At 37.9% G+C, this 23,871-nt stretch overlaps 1 protein-coding gene across 12 annotated transcripts in view; it reads right to left on the bottom strand.

The window, feature by feature from the left end:
* Nucleotides 1-23,871, bottom strand: part of UNC79 (unc-79 homolog, NALCN channel complex subunit) — a 107,177-nt gene that overhangs the window by 23,697 nt on the left and 59,609 nt on the right. For 11 of the 12 annotated variants that reach the window (XR_005627844.1, XM_039712761.1, XM_039712766.1 and 8 more), the window contains 11 exons: nucleotides 22,195-22,302; nucleotides 17,352-17,468; nucleotides 15,247-15,330; nucleotides 13,517-13,619; nucleotides 11,631-11,771; nucleotides 7,656-7,694; nucleotides 6,602-6,714; nucleotides 6,432-6,517; nucleotides 5,420-5,593; nucleotides 3,765-3,833; nucleotides 3,071-3,181 (listed from right to left, as the gene is read on the bottom strand). Coding sequence is in view for 11 of the 12 variants with exons in the window: in XM_039712761.1 (XP_039568695.1) it covers nucleotides 3,071-3,181; nucleotides 3,765-3,833; nucleotides 5,420-5,593; nucleotides 6,432-6,517; nucleotides 6,602-6,714; nucleotides 7,656-7,694; nucleotides 11,631-11,771; nucleotides 13,517-13,619; nucleotides 15,247-15,330; nucleotides 17,352-17,468; nucleotides 22,195-22,302 (1,145 nt within the window). In the remaining variant the exon portion in view is untranslated. The remainder of the gene's footprint in view (nucleotides 1-3,070; nucleotides 3,182-3,764; nucleotides 3,834-5,419; nucleotides 5,594-6,431; nucleotides 6,518-6,601; nucleotides 6,715-7,655; nucleotides 7,695-11,630; nucleotides 11,772-13,516; nucleotides 13,620-15,246; nucleotides 15,331-17,351; nucleotides 17,469-22,194; nucleotides 22,303-23,871) is intronic. The other variant, XM_039712767.1, reaches the window with a different exon arrangement.

The raw sequence follows: 23,871 nt of genomic DNA on the forward strand, positions 1-23,871 counted from the left end.
ATGCTATACAGGACATAACTGTGCCATAATAAATTGCTTTGTCAGAACACTGGAAAGGAAGCACAGGCTTCATGAACCCCAGCTTTTCTTGGCTTTAGGGATAATACAACTGCTAATAGCCTCTTTCTCTAAAGAGTGTCCTATCTCACAGTCTAAACTCTTAAAGTTTGTTAAGCATATGTGATTAAGAGAGATTGAGCAAAATCAGGCAAAATGATTTTTTGACATGTGATCTCTTGCTTCCTGCACTGTACATCAGGAGTGATGACATATGAGTCAATGGCCCAGAGTACCCTTCCTACCCAAGTCTACTTATTCCTATCATCCTACTGCTGATAAATATGTATAAACTTCATATTCTGCCACAAAGCCATTGCTCCTTGGGAATAAGACCCAGGGGAGCCACATATATAAACATGATACCAGAAGTGTCAGGAATACACTACGTCAACCACTGTTCAGCCAAATTAACTCTCTCACATGTCTATGCATCCCTACAGAAAATGGCTTTGCAACCTTCAAATTGTGACTAACCACACGTCAATATGGAGAACATGAAACTACTGAAGTTCTAGCAGTACCTCAGGATCCAAACTTAGTAATAAGAGTTAATTTGGACCTTTAATGGAGATTGCTATCCTCCAAGTAAGCCAGTATAAAGTAAAAATCTTTATTTTATCACTGCTGCTACTACAGTAATGAAAAATAATGAAGATCTGCCTCTTAATATTCTTTAAAAGATTCAATAGCAAAATCATGTGGCATTCTGCATTTACTTAGTAAGGGACAACAGAACACCAGCAAAAGGCTAAGTTTAGGTTCAAGCTTCTGCAGCTCTAAGAGATAAGAAAGCCAGAAAGTGTCCATTCAGGGCCTTAGGACACTTGAAAGGAAAACTAAAGATAAGATTACAATCCACAGAAGAGATGGTACTCTCAACTGAGAGTTCCAAAGGCACTGAAAGAAACAAATTGCTGACCTGGAACAGAAACTCAGACAAGGAAATATCAGATTGACGTGAGTCTCCAGGCTCTGAGACAAGAGAAACTCAGATATTCCTGCTATAAGGCATTAGGAAAATGTTGGCTCTTATTTTCCTAAAAAAAAAAAGATCTGGAGTGGTTGTACAGCACTGACCTCTACAAAGTGCATGTCAGAGTAGCTTGCTCTTTGAAAAGACAAGAATCCTCCACAGCTTAGCTGAAAGTTGGTGTTTTGTTCCAGTCAGCACACTCAAAGTTGCAAAACAAGCAATTACATTTGAATAGTTTCAATGCCCACAATTCTATTCCTTCAGGAATTCACTTCTATGTGGTCCTCCACCACAACACTCTTATTTACATACAGTGACTTCCACTGTAGAGAAACACAGACATCATAACTGATTTGCTGTTTTTTCTAACCGCAGTCATTAATTTGACACTTCTAAAGCAAAACTACAGTAAGCTTTCAGAAATAGCAAAGATAATGTAGTGTGGAGTTCCACTAAATTAACTATTTTGTAGCTATGCAATGCAGAACATTCACTAATGCTTCCATTTCTGGGTCATCAGGTTGCATTAAACTAAATCAAGAAGATTTTACCAAGCACTGTAATCCAAGCTTCCTGTGTGCAATTAAGTACTCACTACATTAATAGAACAATCGACCAGGAAGCATGTAAGAAACACGTGTGGGTTTTCTAACACCATGGTTTTAATTACATTTTTCTGAAACTACACAGCCGGAGGAGAGTGAAAAATTTCCTGTAGTTCATAATTTGCTTTAGCAGATACATTAAATACTCTGATAAGACTACAAATGCAAGAGGGGTATCTTTGCTTCAGTTTTAAATGAGGTTTTTCTGTTTCAGTGAAAAAAAACACTATTACCCTTCAAGTTAACATTTTACTCACTTGGCCTTTCCCAAAGCCTTAACTATAGGTGCAACTCAAAACAATTCAAAAGCTAGGCAATCTCTTCCACATTCAGGATTATTCCATTGCATAAATTCTTCTCTTTCAAACTAGACAAAAAGCTAGAACTTGCGTGCTGTCATTAAACATACTATTAATTAATTTCTACTTAATGCTTCAAACCATTACATTTTGTAAAAATGTTTCTTATTTTCCTGTGGCGCAGTTTTTCTGCAAGAGTGACATTGCTTTTATTATTTCTTCTTCACTGTTTATACAGTGATATTTTAAGTCTTAACAAGACTCAAAGAATGCATGTTCCAGTTGTACATTATCAAAATAGAAAATCATGTAGCTACTTATGACAGAATGTTTCCTGAGGATTAATTACTGTTCTGACAAATGTAGCAAGGATGGAAAACTGTGCACTTAGTGGCTAAAGCAAAATTTTGCTCAGTAAATTGACAATCTACGTCATGGAGTATATATTACCATGGGTTCAATTGCTTTTTTGTTGTTACACTTCTCACAGACAGCTACAAAAACGAACCCAAGTAATAACTGTTATTTGTACACCATAGCTTTCATCCAGGAATCTTTCAAGTTTTTTAAAAGTGTACATATACTGTTCTCTTTTTTACAGCAACAGCCATGCCTGCCAAAGGAAAACACCCAATATAGAATGAACAGGATCTAAGATGGAAAGCTCCTAACTTGGATTCTTCAATTTTAGTTAGCTGTCTACTGCCTCCCCTCACAGCTGTGCTCTCCAAAGGCACTTCCAGGAATATTTGAGTTTTTACTCACAAGTGTGAGTGGCTAAACTTGTGCACTAGGAAAGATATGACTGTACAGACATTTTAAGTGATGCATGAATACCAGGTAGCTTCTTAACATGAGAAAAAAATCTGAGAAAAAAGTCCCAAAATCACATCAAAACACTTTTCTGACCAACATCTGCAGCAGGTTCCCATAATCTGTGCCTTTACTGTGAATGTAAAACTCAGCATTAGTAAAAGGCATGATCACTACCTGATTAACCAAACTATGTTAAAAACTGTTGACATGCCTGAAACTTGATACTGATTCCATCTTTACTTCCAAACTACTTGTGGGAAGCACTACTTTGTCCTGTATTCACTTGTCCATAAAGGAAGATACAGTGTCACTGTTACCTTTGTGAAGGCTCGGTAGCACAAACCACATAGTTCCACCAGGTAGGCCAGAGTGAAGACAGCATTCTGAATTACAAAACTCAGTAATTTTGAAAAAGGTTCCAGAAGACTCTGCAATGACACGTGTGACAGAAATCAATAACTCGTTGCCCAAAAAAGCAAAGAAGCATTCCAACTCTGGAATGCCTGAATGGAACAGCATTATTTTTAGCTCAGAGGCTATCTGCCTGGGATTCACACTGTTTTGGTCAAACAGCTGTATCATATGCCTTCGTGCTTCTGTCAGAAGCTAGAAACAAAATGTTAGAAAATAGGTTCACTTGTGACACAGTGTTTATAAGGGATTCTGTACAGTTTATGCAGTAAAACCTCACTGACTTCAGTGGAATTGTACTGAAAAACATCTAAGGAAGCTCATTACTTTTTTTTTTTAAAAGAAAAAAATAGAGGGGAAAAAAAGGGAACATCAAATCTTTAAGAAGACATACATTCACACCCACACAAGAATGTAATTCTACCCCCACTTTACTGTAACCTAGATTCCAAAGCTCTTATCATTCTCCAAACAGTATTGGACTGCACAATTTTATGCTTACATATAATGCTTTCCTAGCCAGGGGAAATGAACACATTCATACAATTGCACAGGCTGGCTACATCTGAGGCAATAGAATTTTGTCTTCTTCGAACTTACCCTGGTGGCGCTAGTGGTAGGTATCTTCAACAAGCAAATCATGATTCTTAAACTAGAGTCTAAAGAACACTGAACATATTCGAAGGTAAAAAAAGAAAAAGAAAATAAGTTAGTGCCTTTCTATATACATATATTGCTTATAGTGGTAGCAGCTATGAATAACTTACAAGTGAAGTCTGAAAGATGATCCCTGATGATTGATTTTTAATTACTTTCTCTAAACTGGCTTACAGTTCAAGAAGTTCTGCCCCTTCAGTGGTAACATACACAGCATAGGTGCACACCATCAACCTTATTTTATATGTCTGTGCTTGTCCTGACTATGATATTTGCCCTCACATATTAAGACATCTCACAACATGCAACATTGGAATATTATGCCCTGGCAGCAGCTGTTTCAGATTCCTTAAGTTGTTCCTTATGATGTAATCTTTAGTTCAAGTAAATCACACAGGCTACAGCACTGAATGGACTTTTCAGGATCAATCCACTGTCTTGCCTCACCCCTGCTGTAAACATCTAGAATATCAAAGTGTCCCCTATGACCCTAAAGAAAAGAACAGGAGATTGAAAGTTCAGAATCAAGCAATTGCTTTACTTGTATCACTAATAATACCTCCCATGAATAGAAGGGAAATCAGAGTAAACCCTCCACCTAAAGGTTCTGTGAATGGTGGATATGCAGTTGGAACCACTAAGATCCAACTGATTTGTTTCTATTTATTTCAGTTACACAAGATGCAGCAGATTGGGGTGGCCAGTACACAGAGGGAATGGTTATTGCCTGTTTGGCTTAGTAAGTGCTGAAGAATAATGCTACAATTTACCAAAATCTAAAGATGTTTCAAGATCTGACTATTGCATAATAGTGCCAAGGAATTTAACTTCATTCATATAGCCAGGTGGTGACAACCAATTTAAAAGACAATGTTATCAGTCACAGATTTAGGTTTTGGATCCCTCAACTCATACAGAACAACACTGCTTTGTATAGAAGAAATTACCACACCATAGGAAATAGATTAAGTGCATCAGAACTCCATTTAATTTACTGACGTTTACAGGAAAGACTCAGAAGTTTTTACAGTGTTTGCTGAAATATACACACCAGGAGATAAGATCCTGATGTCTTTTGAGCTCTGATAAATCAGAGCTCAGCTTCTGGATTCAGTTTCTGTAACAACATTCTATTACAATCAGAACTACAACCTGGTCAGCCAAACAGGCTAAGCCCAAGTCCCAGTAGTCTCAGTTCCCTCTGCCTGACTACTGTGTACTTTCAGCAAATTAATTAGGTGGTGCTGCTCTTCTTAAGAGTTTAATTTAGTTTCAACAGTTAAAATCAGATGGATTTTCATTGTCTAAATAATGACTCTCTCAAATGCAGTATTTTAACCTGACAGAGACAGGGCATAGAAAATGTATAGGAGAAAGAAGTGAAAAGTACCCTGGTTAGAGTTGCTGTTGTTACCCACAGAAAACATAATTAAAGGGCTAGATCAGAGATCCAGATAAATCCAGTCCTCTAGAAACATGAGCTGAATCATTAGGAAATATTCACAACAACCCACTCTGGTTACCCATGGTTTCTGCACAGTTTCAGCACATTCTGACCAATGACAATATAGCTTGTTTCAGATGTCCACACATCATACCTTAAGAGGCAAAACACATGGGAGTTTAGTAAGGAAGGTCTGAAACTGATTACTAATTGTGGTCCAGAGGTTGCTGGGGGAATCCATGGGCAAGGCTTCCATAAAGGTAGCAATGTTTTCCAAACAGCGTAGCATCGCACCCCCTGCTGGCAAATTCTTTTTGTTGTTTAAACCCTGGGAAACAAAACGAGAAGGGTGAACGATCATACACATGCAGAAATGGTCCCTGACATGGCATTTGGAAGTGCCGAGGTTAATTTGTTGAGACCAAATACTGCATACTTTTTCCTGTTATGTTAATGATAGTGCTGTTCTGGGAATTTGAGCTGTGTATGTGAAAGTTAATCTAGAGTTCCTAAAGTACTGACCTAAAGATTTAGAGCCTAAATGTTCTAAGCAGGGTTCTAACTCATAATCTGCTTAGACTGGCATTGCAGTAGAAAAAGCAAAACTCAAAGTATTCAGCAGCAGATTTTTCATGTTTTCCTTTAGACAGTTTCAAAGAAGATATGTTCATTAATGTTCTGCAGACCATGTGTGCTTGTGTGGTTGGTGTCCTAGAGTAAGGCCTGAAAAGACAGGAGCAGTTTTAAAGTGATTCCAACATCTTGTATGAGGCAATTGCCATGTTCTTGGAAGAACAGGACACATGCAAGGGACTAGTTCAAGCAGGAGGAAAAATGGTACAGTAGAAATTAGCCAGCTGCATAGAAGGCAGTCAGTGAAAGGCAGGTTATAGACTTTTGGAACACTAAAGAGAAACTGTCATCAGATAAAATGAAGAGGGAGAACTGAGATGTATGGGTAGAAACGCTCCTGAAAACAAAAAGCAGTGCCTGGGGAAGGAATGGGACACACTACCAGTGGTGAGGACAGCCTAATTACTTCCAGGGAGGACAAAACAAAAATTCACAGTGTTTTTGATGAAGCAAGTTTGAACTCAAATGAGGAGAAATGACCCTGATAATGCTAATAAAATTAGCATCACTAACACAGCCAATTGTCAACATACCTCTAACAGCTGGCTCAGAGCAGCAATGGAACTCAGCTCACTGAAGTCCATCAGAGATGTAGCTAAGGTCCGTAAGAAGCTTCCATCTGAAATTTGAATGACATTTTTGCACTGGCTGTTCATGCAGAGAATACTGAGGGTCAGAAATGCACTCAGGTATTGCACATTACCTTTAATAATGCTCTGGAAGAGCTGAGGGAAGATGCCATTGGGAGCCAGCTGATGGAACACACACCGGAGGAACTGCTTGGCCACACCTGCAGCATTTCCAGGGATCATCATGCTGAAAATGAAGGGAAAAGAAGACAAAAATTGCATTTCAGATTAAACACTTGTCATTGCTGCCACATGGAGGAAATATAAATAATGCTATTCTTTTTAATTGTGGAATTGTTCAGTTATGAGTGAGACACTCAAAAACAGAAGTGTTCTGATCCTGAAAAAAGTACACCATGTTGATTTTATGACTTGAGCTCAACTATGAATAGATTAAAAATTACATACACATATTTAAAGTATTTGTCTCAATAATACTGTACCTGACTCTTCACATAGTTTTATTTGTGAGTCATCTGAATTTGAAATATAATCCTGCTCTCACCTTGTGTATTTCAGTGACACATAATCAGGTTTCTGGCTTTTCATAAAACACATGAACAACAGGTAAACAAAAACATTATAATATTCATTTGCCTCTTGCAGTCTCCTTCAAAAGATGAAGTACTCCCTAATCATTCATAAATGAATGGTTTAATTTTAAAAGCCTAAGTATTATCTATTTACTCATAAATTGCACATCTTAACATGCTTTACAGCTTCACAAAATGAATTTATCCTGTTCAGCATCTGATTTACATAATGAGGCATCACTACCAGGGATTCTCCATGGCCAAGGAGGATTCACTTGATTGAATTTATGGAGATAGTTTATCAAGACAAATACTGAACACAAAACCAATCAGAAAAAGCTGCACTGAAATTGTGAAAACCAAACAGCATCTAAATCTGATTTTTTCCAGCTTTAACACATATGAATATGGGCTCCTGTTCATCTCCAGAAAATACAGGACATTTTAAATAAGTGTAAAGGGCAGTTTTTTACTTTTACTCACAAGTATTAAAGAACATTTTTTAAAAGCTAAATTTAGTTGATTTTAGGGTCAGGGAAGATAATTCTTTAGACTGATTGTTTCATTTTTGTCAAGGTATCCTTTGCTACCGTACCTTTCTGCTTGGTTAGAAAAACTGGTACTTGATGCCAACCTGGAATAAAAATAATAAAGAAATTGGAGTTCACATGCTTTTTTGTGTGTGTATTTTATTTTTAAGCAAGCCAATAAAGTACCATTTAAAATAAAAAACACACATGCATTTTAGAAAACATTTAAAATGTTAACAAAGATCTCCTGAAGACCACCTAAATTCAGAAAAATCGTGTTTGCATGACATAAACTCTATTCAGTCCTGCAGTCTCACTAATGCTCAACTGCTCTAAAGACAAAACTTGCCTCCCTCTAGTAGCACAAAGATAATGAAGTAATGTTTTTGCCCTACAGCATATCATGGATAACTAATTTTTTTAGAGAGAAAAAAAGTTTGCCAGAAGCTGCCTACTGACTGAATAGTTTCTGATTAATGCAGCAACAAAGACGAAGCAAAAATGCTTTGTTTGGCCCTCTAAATTGAGGCTTCCAGTTTCAGATATTGGCACCTAAATAACTAGCCTAATTTCAAAACCACTAATTACCTAAAAGCTCTTCCAAAGTCAGATGAAAACTACTGTATTCTCAAAAATCAGGTCATTCATTTTAGTACCTAAATATAGACTTTAAAGCCAAATATGGGCATTCGGTGGTGAAAATACTGAACACAATCTTAAAGTAAAATCATGGGCTTCAATATGCAGAACACGTAAATGAACAGAATCAGGGCTTACCATACCAAAGCAAAACACCTTCGATAGCAAAAGCCACTTAAAAGCTGTACACTGCAAAGCCAATATAAAGATGGACACTGGAAGCACACCTTATATACAAAATAAAATTCTTATTTTAATCTCCTGTAGATCAGCATTTCAGATGGTATAAATTGACAGGTCTAAGAAAAAAGTTCATAGTTATACTATTTTATATCTAATCTTCAATGAGATTTTATTAATTAATGATCCTTTTATCCTGGACTTAGCTGTTGCTCATCCTTGGTCACCCCCTGTTCTGAAGACAGTTTCCTCTCTAATCAACTCATGAAATCCTAAAAGGACCCTAAGGCAGCTTAGTCAGTCAAATGCAACAGTGTGAACCAAAATTACAGTGATTTTCATGACTTAGGTATGACAAGCTGGGGTCACAACATACTGCCAACAATGCAATAATCTGAAACTTGATGGCGCAGGGGATTAAAGATTATATTATCTTCAGTTGTTCTACTGTAAATCAGAAAAACATTAGAGTTCCTGACTCCAGTATTGTTAACAGGAATTCACACTAAAATACAACTTATTATTTCTGGAGTGCAAAGCTACTTCTGGGTGAGAAAGGTCTGAAGCTACCATCAAGCAATGATGGCTTTTATTCTGGAATGACTGTAGCATCAGCTTACATTAAGGCACATGAGGATTTCTGCAGAATGCAATGAGACCAATCACATGCCCAATGGACGTGACACCTATTTTCACAAATCTACTGAAATGCAGAAACACAACAATGTAAAATCTTTCTTCTAAAAGAAATCAAAGTCTAAAGTTTTTCTCTCCTTTTGAATGTGATAATGCAAGCATGAGGTTTGTGACAAACAAAACACTAGGTTTCCAACTTTGGAAAAACTTCACCTAACATGAACTACAGTAAACACCTGGGAACATCTGAAACTTTCCAAAATGTACGGTCTGTATATATTTATCATTACTACTCTAAATATTTTATTGCACAAATGCCATGAACTCTCATCATTACCTCCACTTTGCAGACCATAAAGCAGAACAGGAAATGGATGTGTTTAAACCTGTACACGTTAGGAACAGAAGTTAAGCTTTTCACAACTCCTCACTGACTCAAGCCTAAATTTAACTTTCAAACACAGCTTTAATGCTTGGAAAGCTAAATCTCACTGGAAATCAGTTCCATAAGAATCAGTAAGTCAAAAATCTTGATTAAGGTACAAGATCATAAATTTAAATGCACATCAGAGTCTTAGAAACACTTCAACTTTCAATTGTCAGTAACCTGAACCCAGAAATTTCTTCCCTTCTGAAAATCCCAGCAGATGCCTATCTGTGCTTGTGGGTATACCCAAACAACTTCTGAAAATCTCTCTGTGCATAGTTTAGGTCCTGAAATGCCTTCAACTTCCTAACTCCTTATTTCCCCTTCCATGTATGAAAGTAGTAGCTCTATTAGCAATAACAAAAGTGCAAAAAGTCTAATTCATTTTCACTTCTGCTGTTAGATGGGTATTTGGAGCTATACATATACATATATACATATATGGCACCACCTGATGAAAGACAGAGCAAGATACATGTATGAGGCACCTGAATGCCTCTCTGCTTATATATACTACTTATTTTTCATACTTTCAAAGTAATTCCTTTGTGGGGTGGGGAGCCTCTTATTGGACTTAGAATTTGTCAGAAATTACAAACAGCAGGAACAAGACAGGACATTTACCAGGAATACCCCATGTTGCACTGTCATCTGCTGCTCTAAAACAATCAGCTGTCTCACTCTAAAGATTCAGCATTTCCCCCTCAAAACACAGAAAAAGGTAGCCCACTTATTCCTCATCCTTTGATAATTCATCTTCCAAATGATTTCCTCTCCGTGGCTGTAGTACTGTTGTATTTACAAGAGTCACACAGAATGGCAGCATCCACCTAGGTCAAAAACTCTGCCTCCATCAGAGTTAATTAGCAGAGACAGCAGGGAACTGCAGCCTTGCAGTTAATGGAAATGAAGGACTTGAAGAGCTGCTGTGTTTAAATGGAAATGGGAGGTGGTGGAGAAGCAGGGCTGTGGAGAGCCATGCCCCTGCATGAGCCACAGTCAAGGAATTTGAACTTCAGCCTCCAAAAGAACATGGAGGGAGAGAGCTGTGCAACATTTCTGCATGTCAGAAACTTATTCTGGAACACCCCATCACATCCATCCCTCTGAGGCAAGAAGTTGTGGAAGTGGCCAAGACAGCAACCACACATAATTCAGTGGTAATGGTACACCTTAATTATCCCATGCACACTAGGTAAAAATAACAAGAGAAAAGTAATGGCAGCAAATGTTCAAGACTTTTTCAGAGACAATTTCACACAGCAGCTGATTTTGAAGCCCTTATAAGGCAATGCAAATTTTCACCTAGCATATAAAATATGGTTGAAAAGCCTGAAGCGAGTTAGGTATGCTAATGAATGATCATACCTAGGAGTCAACACTCCTCCAGGAGCAAAGTTCAGAAAAGCTGACCACACTTCTGCATAAAAGTGAAAAGTTGTGTCAAAGCAGCAACAAGGGGGGAGCCAAGAGAATGCAATTTGTGTAAGAAGCACAGAAGCTGTTTATGAGCATTACACTGGAAACAGAGGGCCGAGGTACTCTAGATGTTAAGAAAGACTTCAAGAGAGCAGAAGAAAATAATTTAAGGGAGGTTATTAGAAAAGGGAAGGCTTCTTTCAAAAATATGTCTCAAATGAAAGCAGAAAAGAGCATAAATTCTGACAAACAGAGTATAAAAAGCACTAGGAGGCAGGGAAAAAAACAGCTTAAGGAGCAATTAGCAGGAGGAATAAAAACTAACAGTATAATTTTCTTTTCTTTCAAGGACCAAGATTAATAAGCACACCAATTGCTTCACCAGTTGCTGTTCAGGTAACAGAGCAGTAAATAAATAAGGGTACTGTAGAAAATCTGAATTGATTCTTTACATCACTGCTTACAGTGGGACAACCTGAGGAGATTCCTGAGCTGGAATTTCCCTTTAGAGGGTAAAAGGAGAGAACATCAAAGGAGCTGCCAAAAATTGAACTGACAGTGGAAGAAGTTACATAAGAAATTTATAAAATGATGAGTAACAAAGACACAAGACAGAACCAAATGTTATTCACTTAAGAGTTTTAAAATATACACCTTTGTATACTAAAGTTTATGTAAACCCAATTCCAGGCACAAAATCCTTTCAATCTCCTTGGAGAGAGGAAAGTCCTGAATTTACCTTCCTACAGACTGCATGATGTCCAATAGCAGAGGAGCAGCCAAGTCTGGACTGAGGTGAATGAAGGTTGAGAGCACAACTATGGCCAGGCCTAGTGTTTCTTCATCATATTCTTCAAGAACAGCCCCACAGTCATGGCACCTGCAAGGAAGTTATAATCCTGATGTTAAGAAATTTCAAATAAAGCATTACTATACATAGATCTGTGTATAATTATGGGGTTTTTTTAACTATTATTACTTAGTACATTCTATTCCACATTTATTTAGACAGACAATGTAATTGTGATCTTTCTATAATTAGTGACTGTCCATAGTTTTAAACAGTAATAGAACTTCTCACTAGCTACACTGCCTGTTTCTTTAGTGACAAATGAAAGAGGGCCACAGGGCAGGCCTTAGTTTTGGTCCTTCATTGGTAATTGTATTCCAGCCCCCTCACTCTATTGGACTGTATCAGTTTGCACTATCCAAGAGGAGTCTGCAGCAGTCTGGCCCTCAGTAATGTGAGCACAGCCAATTTGTGCAGCTTGGGCTAAGTCCCAGGCACTATGGACACAAACAATGACACTCACAGATGATGTTAAAGAGATGGAACAATTTCACATTGCCCTTCCTGTCAGTCATGAATTATGAATAACAAATTATACAATTAGAAAACAATGATCTGATTGGTTCCCACAGCAGTTACAGCTATTAAGAAATAAATGAAAAGACCTCTCAGGGGCACAGAACCTTAGATGTCAGAAAAGTCTCCTTTCCCAGGGCAGATTTGCTGCTGAGTCACTTATCCTTCCTGAAATGCTCAAAGACAACTGAAGAAGGTCTGAAAAGGCTCCAAAATGTCTAATTATAAAGGGATGTCAGATCTGGGAGAGATGAGACAGGCTTTCACAACCTATGAAAAAGGCAAACCAATGTGGGAAGGCGGCTTATCTCAGCCCAGTAAGGAGGCTGCCTTAATTTGATCCATCAGTAGCTAATGACTCCAACAGATTGTGAGATTTTAACTTAATGGACTTGAACAGGCAATTTTCCTGCCTTTTTTTTACTGAACATAAAGGAAATATGGCAACAAAGTCACGGAAGTCAAGCTCAGCTGGTCTGTATGTCAATAGGTAGTGCTTGAGCTTTGGTGAAATGGCCAAGGGAAGTGCCACAGACCAGACTAACTTTGGGATGCTTCACTTTGTCACACAATAAGGTCCACTAGCAGTCACAGCCTGCACAATGGCCCTGTCTTTCTCCAGTGATCACCCTTGCGTGTCTGTCTGTCCACCAGACTGAGCACACACAGGAACTTGTGGTTTCTCTTCCCAAGTTTTGAACAAATCAATGCATGGCTCCCTGCTGATTGCTTTACTTCTCTATTAAATGAGTACACTTCTGTTTAACATTCCCTTTACAGGCATTTTAACCAAACAATAGAGGTTTGCAAAAGCTTTGAGGATCAGTGAGTATCAGCATTAAAAATGCTATGTAGAATAAATATGATGACACATCAACAGCTACTGATTTCAACAGAAACCCAAAGGAATTTTTTTAATGGAACTTTCTTTTTTTTTCCCCCTCAGACAAAAGAGGTTTCTGATGGATCACAAGGAACCCTTGATTTAAAGTAAGATGGAAAGTGCTTCCCCTGCCCTTTGTGGACACACTATAGCCTGAGTCATCATTTCACCTGTGCACAATCATCCAGGTCCTACTGAACTGAAAACACATCATGCTAGCAGTGTTTAGAAAATGTTTACCTTGGGGTAAAAAGAAACTTAGCACAGAGATAAGTGACAGAATGGATTCTTTATTTGCATCAATTATATCTATACTTCACTTGACATATTTGAAGATCAGCTAGTTCTTTGAAAGGAGGGAAAAAAACCCACTTACTTGTCAGTCATCAGAATGGGCTGGTCATCAGCAAATTCTTCTGGTGCAGGTACAAACATACTGACTATACTGGGTGCTGACAGCAAACTAGATTTTGTAGCACCTTAAGGCAATCAGGAGAAGAATTAGAAAATTGAAAGAATCATCAAACAGAAATCCAAAATGTTTGATGAGCAGACTTTTAAAGAATAGCTATAATGGCTTTACTATACCTAGAAATAAGAAATAAATTGTGCCTATAAAAAGACATATAAGCACATTCCTTGCTTCTGCCAGATTATTCCAACTGGCAATTAAAAATGGATAAATCCTTGGGGAAAAAAGTAACATAAACCAAAAATCCCAGGAAATTGGATGCAATTGTTATCTACTAGATAGAGAAGATGATTCTACAGTTGCTACGAGACTAGACATCAGAAGATTTTCCCCCATACATTCTGGAATTAACTTCCCATAGTTCTCAGTTATATGAAGAAGAAATTAAGTTCACATGTCTCAACACCAGGTCATCAGCTTATTCATACTATCCTAGCAGAGCCACAGGAGATAAACCAGGAAAGGACAGAGAAAATAAATAATTCATAAGGAATTGAGAACATTGGAGGGTTGAGCATTAGAAATGCTTTCCACTGAAATCTTCAAAAGTATATTTATTCTTCAAAGCTGAGTTTTCCAGCTGAGAGCACAGCCACTGTGATCATGTCAACATATGGGGCTCCCTTTGCCCTTGGCACTTTTTGTGCACCTAATTTCTGATAGATGCTTATTTTATTATGAAAAGTTATGTATTATGGGAGATCCAAACTCTTGACTTCTCCAAGTTCTGCTTTCCCAAATTACAGTTTAAGTAATCCATTACCAATTTTCTTTCTGGTTGCTTCAATCTGTAGATTCAGATTTAATGTCAGCATTAGCCTGCTCTGGTAATATTCAACTTTGGAAAAAGGAGGAAGCTTCTCTATGCAAGATTTAGATGGAATTTATTATAACAAAATCCTGGTTGCTGCAGGAAAAGCAAATTTAACAACAGCTGTCAGGCAAAATAAGTTAAGCTCCCACAATTTCTGAACTCAGCACAAGTGGAGTGAAATGAGAATAAGGCAGGTTTTAAACAACCATTTAATGAAGCATGAAAGAAACATTTATTTCACATCCATAGTTCAGAACTTTATAATTGCTCCCTAAGGTTCTATTGGATATGAGCAGACACTTCAGGAAGGCTAGAATACTCCAGTAATGTAGAGCAACATCCAGAATGCAGGGGATAGGTATAGATTTTGTATCCAGGTTTTTCTTCCCCTCTCAGATGCATAAAGATCCATCTGCCATGACTTTTGAAGTGTCACTGTCACATTCTCCAGATGTAAGTTCCACTGCAGAACACAAATGCTAAAAGCAGTCATAATGCATGTTACAGTGTTGGAATAAGACTTAACTACTCAAAAATGTCCTCTCTTGTGCAGTGAACAGTAGGAAGAAAACATGATGTGGGAAAGGAAGTAGGTCACTGCCCAATTGCAGGGCTGTAAGAGAGTCTGGGAGTATTTCAGCTGTGAGGGAGAAGAGTTTATACAGAAATGAGATTCAGCCACTCTCTGCATACTTTCTGCAGGACAGCTGAGAGTTTTAACAACTGAACAGAACACAAAATTCAGCACCATTTTGTATTAACCATGAAATATTCCTGGCAGTCTTGGCAGAGGACCAAGTGAAACAGATACTGAACTAACCTCTGATTCTCAGTGGTGGTCCCTCCAAATCTGGGTTTAGGCAAACAGGGACATTGCACAGCCTCTTTCCATGCTGTATCTGCTCTGTGAATAAAGAAAGAACTTCAGTCTCCAGAACCAGAAATCCAGCACCTGTCACCAGGCAACTGCACCACAAGTCTTAAACAGTTAAAACAAGAGAAACACAAATACAACTGCTATAGGGGAAAAAAAAAAAAGAAAAAAAAGGAAGAAAAAAAAAGAGTTCATTTTTTAAGCATAGAAAGGAAGGGGGAAGAAAGATGAAGAAAAATCCAATAAGTCCATTCAGGAAAAAGGACACAGATAACCTAATAGTAAGGAAGACATTTTAGACAACAGCCATTAAACAGGAAAGGAAGTGCTAGCCATAAAGATTCTACAAAATATGGAATATATGAGCCACAAAAAGAGAAAGAAACAAGAGTTTAAAATACCAATACACAATACACTTTGTACTGACAGAAGTCAGGCACAAAATTTTCTTTTTTTTTACAGATGGCAAGCTTGGGAAAAGAGAAAAAATAATAAAATAAGAATGGAAGAGACACATGATACCTACCTAGGTAATAAAGAAATAAATTAATAAAGCATGTGTGCTTTATTAAAAAACATGTATATTTATGTGGGATAAGACTACTTCCTAGTTGGTACACATGAGTATAATGAGTCTTAAAATTGTGGGGTGACATTGAAATGAGAAACAATCACACTGAGCATTTGTCCTAAAAAAAACCAACCAAACAAACCAACAAAAAATCCTGTCCAAATAAAAACTTTACTTTGAAGCTAGTGGTTGAACAAGAGACTGAGAGATGCAAAGCTTTCCAGAAAGGAACATTTCATTTTGCCACTCCATGCTTGAAGGCTTTTAGCTGAATTGAATATTGGAGGGAAAAGTCATAGCTGTTGTGAAGAAAGCTACCAGATTTGGAACAGGATTAACTAGACAGAGATTCTAAACAGTTTTGAGTATTGACCTGTTCATTTTGAGTACAGGCTAAGTACTCCTTGCAGAACAAAGGCAGTAACTTTGAAATCTCTGAAACCCTGCTGGAGCGACTAGGAGATCCAGCTAAGTCTCTACAATAAAATAAACTTACCTGTTCTTAGAATAAAACCCCCATTGTTACCACTGGGAAATTCTGACCTTTATAACTGAAGGGTCTCATGCTGAGCATGCTATTCAGCAGACTGGAATAGAAAGGATAATCCTGAACTATGCACCATATCTTTAGCCACTCTTCAGCGACACAGCTTAGTTTGATGGAACTTGATGCTGAAGACTAAATTAACCAAAAATTTGAACTCAGCTGTCCAGGGCTGATGGTAACACATTCATTCAGCATGCTAAGTTCCATAGAGTATTTTAAGCATTCCTTTCTCTAGATGCATCTGCATCTGCTGATAAATTCCTGAGAAGCACAATTTTTAATGTCACTAACATCAAAATGGGCACTAAAATATCTAGCATTTTTGATAAACCAGAATGAATTTATTGTTTAGTGACATCTGCTCAGAAGAAAACAAAAAACAAATGAAATGAATAGTGGATAAATTATGTGCTTAATTCAGTTTTCATTGCTTTGCATTCATCTTAAAAGGAGAAAAAGCAGTGAATAAACAGAAACTTCAGGTGTCCAGTATGAGTTGGTAAAAACTTCTTTAAGGAGAAACAGAACTGCCTGGTAGAAGGCACAACTCTGTGGTGTAACAACACCATTGTAAACATACATACGAATAAATGATTCCATGCAAAATAAATTATTCCATGCACCAGGGATGAAATCCTATACCTAATGAATTCAACTGTGATTATTCCATTTCTTTCAATGAAACCAGGAAAGAATCTGAATAATATGCACAATTAAAGGGACAACACTGTACCAAATGGTACCTTCCAAATATGTAACTATTCCAACTCTTGCTAGGTGATAATCTTGTACCATCTATAAAGATTCACTTTAGACTTGACACTGATCACTTATCTGCCATGGTAGAATAGAAATACTCCCTTTTTTAAAAGTGGATTGTTACACAGTAATTGGTTTAGGAAACAGAAATAAAGAACAATAAATGCAGCTCACCAGTATCCCAAGTGCTGATATTGTGGGGAGCACTAGACTGGTGTTCCAGCTGCCTCTTCATTAGCTGGTTCATTGTCAGAGCTCCCAAAGAGCCTCTTTTCATTTGTCTGAACTGAGCTGCAAGTCAGAAATGCAAAAGGATTTCAGGAGCTCAGACAACATTTAGAACTACACTCATTTCCTGATCTTACAAGCCAGCATGATATAAACACTGAATGACAATGATGGCTGGCTCTAAGGATCATGCTCAATTCAATATGCACCTTTCACACAGTTACACAGGGTACAATTCTGGGCCCAAAGCCATCAGTCAGAAGAGATTTGGGTTCACTGTGTCAACTGTCAGTGCATTTTTGCCTCCAAATATTATGAAAGCTAATCAAATTACTTGGTATCTGGGAAGAGCTAAGATACTACCCCATGCTGAGAGGCAATAAATGTACACTCGAATCTCACTCACATACATTGTACCAAGGAAGGAAACTCTCCTCCCAGCAAAGCATGGAGGAATGCTGTGTCCGTGCTGACCCTAGGAAAACAAATTCACTGACACTATGTACCAGCAGCATCCTTCATGGGAGGCACAGCTGAACTTGCCTCCTACACACCCAGCCCTCAGGCAGACCACCTGCACGTTCTGCTGATGTGTGAAGCCAGCAGCCCTTGAAGATGAGACCCTTCTGTAACTTCATTGCCATTTTTCTTATAGAGAACTATCAACAAACAAACATTCAATTTTTATTCATCCATCTCATATTTTCTGGAAAAATCTCTTTGCCCAGGATTCATTTCCTGGGAAACTGAGAAGCCTCAGAGAAAAATGAAAACAATAATTATCTGATTTGCTTCTCCTGTGTTTTGCTGCTTTGGCATGTGGTTTGGACATTGTTTACCAACAGGTGCATGTTTGATTGGTTTCATGTGAATTGTTTTGACTTAATGACCAATCAAGGTCAGGCTGTGTCAGGGCTCTGGAGAGAATCACAAGTTTTTCATTATTATCTTTTAGCCTTCTGTCTGTATCCTTTCTCTATAGTTTCGTATGGTTTTAGTATAGAATTCTTTAATATAATATCATATAAAATAATAAATTAGCCTTCTAAGAACGTGGAGTCAGATTCCTTCATTTTCCTTACCATCGTTGGGGACCCCAAAAATACCACAAACAATTTACTTCATTAAAAATATTGATTTATGAGATATGTGTCACTGGATAATGCTCTAAAACCATAAGGGAGACTTAAGACTTTTGGTTCATATCAACCTGGTTCTTAGGAACGTGACTTAGTGATGGACTGGCAGTGTTAGGTTGGACTCTAGGATAGTAAAGCTCATTTCCAACTTAAATGACTCTACATATTTTCTCTAACTACACTGAGGAAGAAAGAGATCATACATAGCTCCTGACTTTCTCATTTTTTTCCTCCTGTCATAAAAAAAAATTCAAATTGAACAAGAATAACAGATTCACTTGGACAATTGAGCCTGAGCAGTATATTTCCACCACTGAAACTAAAATCATTGTTCACTGTATGAAGACAGAGTTTTAAGGCCCTGCTTGAACAAGGCCTGTGAAACTACTGACACAAACATCCAGGAAAGCTTTTAAAATGTTGCCTTAATAGCGTTAAGTTTTTCCTCAACAGGCCCTTACAGCAAGGGCAACAAAGTAAAATCTTCTCTGAATGATCATTTTCATCTGTTCAACTACATTCAACATCATTAAAAAAGACAACTAATTATCCCATAGTTCCATTCTAAAATTCTGAACAGTAACCATCTAAGCTGTGAAATTAGACACAGCATTTCACATTATTAACCGTGATAAAGAAGTACAGATAAGGGATAAACTGCAACTTTCAGAAAGTCAAGAAGGGTTGAGTGCCTTCTCCTGAACTTGCTCTACTCATTTTCTGTCAAAGAGTTTAAAATCAGAGTAAGCAGACTACTCTTTCAAAAACAAAACAAAACAAATACAGGCCTTGAGTAACAACAACCAAAACGAATACTTCAAAGAAAATCTGCACCAAAATGATCTTATTAGATGAAATATTTAAGTTTTTACTCATTACGTCCTTTCCAGTTATATCCTCCTGAAGTGCATTTAAACTCCATTTTTTGGCCCAAGTACAGCATTTCTACAAAGCAGCCCTGGTATAACTGAACCACTAGAATTGAACCACACCAAGAGACCATTCACTTCTAAAAGTTATATTGCAGCTGCTTTTCACAGCAAATTAAGAGAAAAATAGCATTTCCATCATTTCTAGGGCAATGATTTTAAATAGATGCATTATCACTTTATCAAGCATAGAATTTCCTGATAAAAGAACAGCAATTAATGTTAGAACTGACAAGACTGCTTGGAGTGCAGATGACTGTCAAAGTAGAGAAAATTATCTCTTTGAATTTTCTCTAGCAGCTTTTTGCAATTGCAATTAAAAATTTTTCATGAATATATTACATAACCAGGCTATTGATGAGCAGGTTTGGATTTCCAGGACTATTTACCTGATTTCTCAATGACAGCAATGACTTCAAATAATAAGGGGAAAAAAAAAACCCAAAAAAAAAAAACACCAACAAAAAAAAAAAAAACCCCCACAAAAAAAACCCACCAAAAACCAAACCACCAGACAGCTACCAAAAAAAAAAAATCTAAACCCCAAAAATGTCAGAGTTGCCAGCCTTTGAACAGTGCTGGATCTAGGATGATTGCTGTGGACCAGCTTGTGACTTTTCATGCCTGTGACTGACTAGTGGCTAAGGGAGCTGTGCTGGTTTCAGCTGGGGTAGAGTTAATTTTCGACACTGTGGCTGGTATGGGGCTGTGGTTTGGATTTGTTGACAATCCTGAAGACTGGGTTGATAATAAAGAGATGTTTTTGTTATTGCTGAGCACGACTTACAGAGCCAAGGCCTTTTCTGCTTTCCATGCTGCCACACTAAAGGTGCATGGAAGGCTGGGAGGAGACACAGCCAGGGACAAGTGACCCAAACTGACCAAAGCAAAGGGATATTCCAGACCATATGGCATCCTGTTCAGTATATAGAGTGGGTGAAAGAAGGAGGAAGGGGGGACACATTTGGAATGACAGATTTCATCTTCTCAAGTCACCATTATTTGTGATGGGGATCTGCTCTTGTGAGGATGGCTGAACACCTGCCTGCCCATGGGAGGCAGTGAATTAAGTCCTTATTTTGCTCTGTTTGCATGTACAGGTTTTGCTTTCCCTATTAAACTCCCTCAACCCATGAGTATTCCAGGTTTTACCCTTCCCCTTCTCTCCCCTGTCCTGCTGGTGGGAGTGAGAGCAAGCGGCTGCCTGGGGCTTGGATGACAGCGGGGAAGTTTTCCTCTATCAGGTTTTCTGCAAGAAATCTAACAAGCACATTAAAAGATCAGTAACCTTCATACAGTGACTGGCAACATTTTTCTTTTGTCATCTACTGATCTGGTCAATCCTGTAGAATTCTCTACTCAAAGAGAGAAGTCCAAAGGCCAGATCCTCCCACTGCAGACAATGATGGCCAGACACTGGCTGTACAAGTTATATTACCTATTTGTGTTACAGAAGTGCCTTGTGCTCACAGGCCTGACCAGGGCCTACTATGCAAAGCACTGCAAAGATACATAGTAGAAGATTAAAATCATTTCAGTCTAAATGTACAAGAGACACAATGGAAGAATTCATATCCCTTTCTGCAATTGGAAACTGAGGCAAGTTTCCAGAAAGAGGAAAGAAATATTTGCATAGAATGCAGGCTCAACATCATATAGATACTATTCCCAGTTTCCTGTGTTGGAATTTACAGGAACCACTGGCACTGGGATAAAAGCAAGAGAGAGAAGTCTTAACTGGACCCTCTTCAACTGCTTTACTTAAGTGACATCTGTACCATTAGGTGGCCAACAAATGTACTCCATGTGATGTACATGACCTGAGATGTTAGTGGGAAAACTGGAGAGGTACTCAACTAGCATGTCTAAAATAACATTCTTCCTTTAACAAGCCAGACACCCCTTCCAATCAAATCAGCAGACAATGAATTTCCAAAACTAAAATTTAATATTGCTACAGCAATCTGAAAGTGAAGTTCAGCAAGACAGCTGAGCTGACCTAGCAGTTCATTGGTATCAGAGGAAGTTATTTCCTCTCCCTTTTTTACTAGCTCTTTTTTACTTTTTTACACAGTTCTGCCAGTTCTGCCCCACTGGCCTTCAGATGTGTCACCTAGATGGACACACCATTCTGAATTTTGTTAAGTGTTCCAAGGTACCTACACCTTAACATCTTATCTTCATGTGCTCTGTTAAGCCATCTGTCATGTCTACTTCAAACAAGAGTTCACTTTCAATTGAAATGGTTATGGGAGTCCCAGACAAAGAGTTACCACATTTCAGCAAACAGCTGAGGAAGTGGCATTCAAGGCATTCAATTTACAAAAATTGCGAGACTTTTTTTCCTAAGGTACAGCAAAAAATGTATCAAAGGCCATAGTAACAACCCTGTGAACTCTCATCATCTGCTTCTGTGCACTGACAGTTGACAATGCTTTCTCACGGGGGAAAATAAACATTCAGCTTTAGTGAATTACTGCTTTTAGCTGCAACCTACTTTAATTCAAGAAAACCACATTTGTCAAACTTGCCATGTCCCAAGAGAAAATCTTTAGCTACTGTTAAAATGCTGCTGACCATCAAAGATTTAACAGTTCTAATGATATCCAAAACAGCTGTATTTTGAAGAATTAAGGGAACTCAGAGGAAGGAATTTACCACACATGCTGTGCATCTGATGCATAACTTTGATTTTAATCCTCAATCCAGAGGTAAACTTACTTGATATGGAAGAGTGACTACTTGTCTCTGGAACACCTGCTTCAAGAGTTGGTGCAGATGATGACTCTCTTGGCATTTCCAGTGTTGAAAGTCCTTTGGCAGCAGAATCTGCACGTGAAAATTGTGCTTAAACTCTCAGCATTTAAAATCAACAAAGTTTTTAATCTTCCTTCTCCCCAGATGTCATTTTCACATCATTTCAGTCATCCATTCACCATCTGGCATTCCCAGCAGTTTTAAAAGGATTCAGTGTGTGTGTCATAAGAATTTTTATAGGGGCACAGGGACCTATTTCTTAAAATCACTTTTTAAAGGAGACTTCTGTTTATGGTCTTTAGAGCTCACAACTAATAAATGCACATAGAGTTTGATATTGATCCCACTCAAGTGATTACTGGAACCACCAACATGGAAATCAGAGAGAGACCACTGAGACAAAGCTAGTTTAAGTGACAGCTTAGCATCTTTTAAAAGCCTTAACTCCAACATGCCACCAGTTTTCATTCAAGAGGCTGTTGACCTAACATTTGCTCCTGAAGGTTCACAGTTCAAAATTCTGCATTAAAAAGGTTCCACGTGGTGTTTCAGAACTGGAACAGTCCTTCCAAGCAGTGTCAAGGGTGAGAGTGTTCATTACTGCAAGAAAACTGGCCCTTTTTAATGGTCAAAAAAAGCACTGAGTCTAATTGTACAATTCTTTCAAGGCCACGCTTCTCTACATGAAAGGCTCAAAAACACTCAGCTCTCTTTAATTTTTATAAAGCTCCAGTAGTTCTTCAGCTTATTAGAACCATAAATGGGATGACAGGCCTGAAACATAAAGGGAACAGTGTAACTATGATTACATAGAACAATTTCACCTTGTAAAAGTGGAATATCCTAAGAAGAATTTATACTGTGGTTCCCTCTGAAGCACTGAAGAAAAAAGTGAGGTCTGGAATGCATAGATATTCCTGCTCACTTCAACAGTAACAAGGAACTGTGGCCTGAAGGATTCTGTACTTTTTCATTAATATGTTAAAAAACATGGTGAAATTCTAGTAACTGAAAAATCCTAGGGAAAAAATAGCCAAGAAATTAAGAAGGCAGCAGCATACTATTTTTCAAGCTGTTTGATAAATCTACTTGGAATCAGAAAAAAAGCTAAAGCTCACTTTCTCTCCACTAGAAAAAACTTAGTAATAAAACTTTGCATTGAAGTCACCTGAAAAAACACTTAGGTATGTAGCGGATTGCCCATCTTTGAATTTTAAATCTTTAACAAGCACAGACCAAGAAAACTTTGTGGATACCCAGTACAAAGAAGGCTACAAACAGGTTTTAGTGTATAAAAATAAAATATATGTGTACGTCTATGTCTAATGCTTAGCCTTACACTTTGTGATCCATTCTGCTTTCCACTGCCTTATGCTGGAAAAGAAATAAGGGCCAAAAATCACTACACCAAAAGCAAACCATCTAGCGTGGACTAGATAAGAAGGATAAAAGGCATGGAAGTATGACCATTTTTCTGACTCCCAGCATAAAGAGGACAGGGAGTCTCATTCCCTTACTTGGATATCAGAATGAGTATTTTTGTCACAGAACTCCACTTCCTTTTCAAATGGGACCTTTATACACTCTGCACACCTGAATGGTTAGCACATTCCTTGTGAGAAACAAACACCTGAAAGCACT

The sequence above is a fragment of the Passer montanus genome, unplaced genomic scaffold, assembly GCF_014805655.1.
Source record: "Passer montanus isolate IOZ18808 unplaced genomic scaffold, ASM1480565v1 scaffold27, whole genome shotgun sequence".
Taxonomy (NCBI): Eukaryota; Metazoa; Chordata; class Aves; order Passeriformes; family Passeridae; genus Passer; species Passer montanus.